General features: G+C 31.4%; 1 protein-coding gene across 1 annotated transcript; it reads right to left on the bottom strand.

The window, feature by feature from the left end:
• Positions 1-1,537: 1,537 nt before the first annotated feature.
• Positions 1,538-3,247, bottom strand: LOC120081691. The gene is made up of 3 exons (XM_039036779.1): positions 3,002-3,247; positions 2,830-2,911; positions 1,538-1,986 (listed from the first exon to the last, which is right to left on the bottom strand). The coding sequence occupies exons 1-3, from the start codon at positions 3,092-3,094 to the stop codon at positions 1,871-1,873; spliced, it is 291 nt and encodes a 96-aa protein (XP_038892707.1). The 5' UTR covers positions 3,095-3,247; the 3' UTR covers positions 1,538-1,870.
• Positions 3,248-4,137: the final 890 nt, after the last annotated feature.

The raw sequence follows: 4,137 nt of genomic DNA, 5'->3' as shown, positions 1-4,137 counted from the left end.
AATCCACCTTCATAAATTTAAATCATATTTAAATATTAATTATCCAATTCGGTTTAATTCTTAAAATTAAACGTGTAATTATATCTCATATAATTACAAATTTATTTAATTCTAACCTGGATGTTTCAGATTAACTTATCACGCTACTTTAAAGCTAATCCAATTACAAGTTAGTAGGGGGACCTCGCGGATCTACAAAATTAACCCCTATTCGTTAACTAATGGGTCACTTCACTAAAGCCCATAGTTGAACTCCCCTCACTGTAGATATATTATGTCCACTCGATATAACCATGATTAGTATGTTAACCCTTCACATGTTGTTCGTAATAACGGCTGGGTCAGATCTTTGTTTTACCCCCGAGATTACTTCTCGTTCAAGTCCCACTGATCCTCTAATGAACACGTTCAAGTCCCACTGATCCTCTAATGAACAATTGATTTGTGATCCAATCAATAAACTAAGTCCCTTTTAGGCCAATGAGAGGGTGGGGCCCCTTGTTCAAGACCCATAATCAACACTTGGAACAACTATCTACTAGGGTAGGAGTGAATTCCTTCTTGCACCCTAAATCCCCAGCTATCTATCTGGTCTTATCCTGAAATGGGAGTTTATTGAGTCGGCGTTGTTGAGCCAAGCCTCACCTATGCAAATCTAAGGATAATCCTGAATAAACAGGAATTCATAGTTAGCTTAGGATTAAGGTCAAGTTACCTAGGTAATCGCTTTGAGATAGTCAGACTTAAACAGTAAACGACGTTATAATGTAATAGTGTCTGATTTCGTGATCCGATCTTTACAAACCCTTTTGCACATGGACATCTCCACTCTTCGTATCATAACATGTACGAATTACGAACACATCGTTCGTAGCACTTTACAACTCTTTGTAATAACTACAGAGTAGACCGCATCCAATAGTGTTACCAGAATAAGGCATCCAACCGTATTCATATACTATAGATCATTTTGACTATTTACTCGAACCTGATCCACTTTTATGTATCCACATAAAGTTTACTCATATAATAGTCAAGGGACTTTTAGGTTTATTGGATTTCTAATAAGCAAAACATCTATTCAATAACAACTTATTGAATTTTCAAAACAAGTTCTATTGTTCACGAGTTTTAGGACATAAAACCCAACGATTGGGAGTTAAAATTTATTAGAGGGTTAAAATTGTAATGCTCCTAAAAGTCGAAGGATAACGTTGCAACAATCATTGAGAAGTAATTGTTATTTTAACCCTCCTTTTAGTACGGTTGAACTATCACGAGGGAGTAAAAGTAATTTTAAACTCATAACGGTAGATAACTTTAAAACAACCAATTCTCCATCATTCCAATGTTTCCAATAATTATATCCATCCACGACCACTTGTAACGACCAATTCAGTGGCCAACTCTAGCAAATACTTCTTTTGACTCACTAGTTCATAGTAGTATTTAATAGTATTTTATACAATAATTTAACTTTAATAAAAACACTTTGATCATACAACAAATGAAATCGACACAAACAGACAAATTACAATGAAAAACAAGAACTTCAAAGCAAGATCACCATTCAGAGGAAAGCCGTCAATTAAACATTTGATTGTGTTACACTAAAATCAAGTTTCCAGCTAAATACAACCCTTCAAACAGTGTTCAGCTCCGACAAATATCATCTTTTGAAGTAGTACGACGATTTTGTTGCATCCAAAAGGCACTATTTAATATTCTATGCAAATATATTCAAAGAGATGGGGAAAAAAAGGGCAATATCTTAACTTTTTTCTTTGAAGCTACAGAACGAGCAGTGGGATCCTTTATTTATCTACCAACGTGATTGAAGAAGATAATATCCTATTTATAAGATTTATAGTTATCTGCAAGGAGAACCAAGCAATCTCTTGATCGTTGAAATTCTGGATGGAATCTGCAATCTTCGAGTCAATATCACTTTCTTGTCCAACAAATTCACCACCACAGACTCTGTATCTGTACCAGCACAAAAATCATCAAATCGATTATGCTCAAATTATATGATAATCATTTGGTTTTTATAATTTCTTTATTTGTTTTTTCGCTATTTTTATCAAAATTTCATCTTTTCTCAACTAAATTTAAAAAATAAAAACAAGTTTTTGAAGACCCAATTTGCTAATTATTTGTTTTTTCTAATTTTTTTTAAATATATTTATAAACTCTACTTTCACATATATGAATTTCAGTTGTTTTGTCATCCTCAATAAGATTTTTAAAAATCAAGCGAGAGTCTCTCGAAGGAAAAAAGATTAAAAATTCAAATGTTTGTTTTAAATGGGAAGAAACTCGAAAAATATTAATAAGAAATAAGTATAAATTTCAAATACTAAAGAAAAATAGTTATTAAACACAATCTTATTAAAAACTTTTTTAAAGCATCTGTAAAGAGTAGATATTAAAACAAATAAACTCTAGAAAGGTAAAGATAGTATTTACGAGCTTAATTTTCTTAACAACAGTCTAAAATCCCGTTAGCATTTAATAATGATTTTTTTTAGATTTTAAAATTTACATTTATTTACTCGTAAAATGTAGAAACATTTCTAATTGAATTCTAAAAACAGGCTTGGGTATTAAAATCCAAGCTTACGAAAGGGCTAAATGATTATCAAACCATGCCCAATTTTCCCAAAACGACTTCTAAATTTTACTCAAATTTGACCTCTCTCCTCTCACTTCTAAACAAGCCCAAATAAATATCAAACAAAACAGAGCTAAAAGACCAAATTCTATAGATGAACAAAAGCAAACTAGAAAAATGGAAAGAAATTCCCCAAAAACAGAGTAGAAACTCACCATTCATTTTAGAAAGTATATTGGCCAATTTCTTCTGACACTCAGCACATCCAATATCAGCTGTTAATACAATTTCCTGAACCTGGAAAAAAAAAATCAACCACCATCGTCAGCCATTAAATTGCAGCAACAAAGCCACTTCAAAACGAGATAAAGAGAAAAAAGCAGAGACAAGAGGCAGAGATAAGGACTCAATGGAAGCAAGGCTAGAAGCATGAGGAAAGATCTTCTTCTTCCGAACTCCAATTCCGGCCGCCGCCGCCATGCTCCGCCTCGGATTATACGCCGCCAATAAAACAGGGGATTCTCATCGGCGAGGGCAAGGGGTGAAGGGAAAGGAAGATTTTATGTAGTGGATTGTGAAAAAGGGGGGATTATTATAAGTGGTTGGGAAAAGGGAGAAGGGAGATAACGGAGGGTAAGTAAAAGGGAGTAAGCCGTGAGAGTGAAATGATGATGAGAAAGGGTTGACAAAGATGGTTCGTTTCACAAATGACAGCTGCTTTCCGCAAAGAGAGTTTTGGCTATTTTTTTCTTCGCCAAGATGATTCCTTCGAGGTTGCTTGTGTGACCAAGTACTCTAAAAATTTGGGTGTTACTTGGCAAATATCAATTTATTAAATTTTGAGAATTATATCCATTTAAATCTTAATGTTTAAACTAAAAATGGTATCGATTTGAACCTTAAACTTTATAGTTGTATCCATTTAAATCCTAAATTTTAGAATTTATATCAATTTAAATCCCAAACTAATAATTATATCAATTTAAACTATAAACTTTTATATGTGTATTAATTTAAACAACAAACTTTCATAAATATATTAATTTAAATCACGAACATTCATAAGTGTATTCAAATAAAACATAATGGAGAGTTTAAATTAAATACAATTATGAAAGTTAAATGTTTAAATTGATATACTTATAAAAGTTCAAGATTTAAATTGATACAATTATTAATTTGTGATTTAAATTGACACAATCCCCAGAATTTAAATTTAAATTGATACAATATTTAAAGTTGATACAAATTGATATTTGCCGTTAAAATAATTAGATTACTATATGATAAAGTACATATTCTTTTTAAGTATTGGTTCTTTTTGAAAATTAGGTCTCCTAAATAAATAAGAAAGAAAAATGATGTGAGATTCACTAGCTTTAAAAAAATGTTTATGATTATAAAATCGTAGTGTGAACAAATGGAGAATATCATTTATATTGCTATAAAATTTTCCGTATATTTCTAATATTATTTTTTAAAGAAGCTGATAGATTGATAATGTTAGGATCTACTCTATTTAG

This window comes from Benincasa hispida, chromosome 7 (genome assembly GCF_009727055.1).
Source record: "Benincasa hispida cultivar B227 chromosome 7, ASM972705v1, whole genome shotgun sequence".
Lineage (NCBI taxonomy): Eukaryota > Viridiplantae > Streptophyta > Magnoliopsida > Cucurbitales > Cucurbitaceae > Benincasa > Benincasa hispida.
This window is presented reverse-complemented; position numbering and strand designations above follow the sequence as displayed.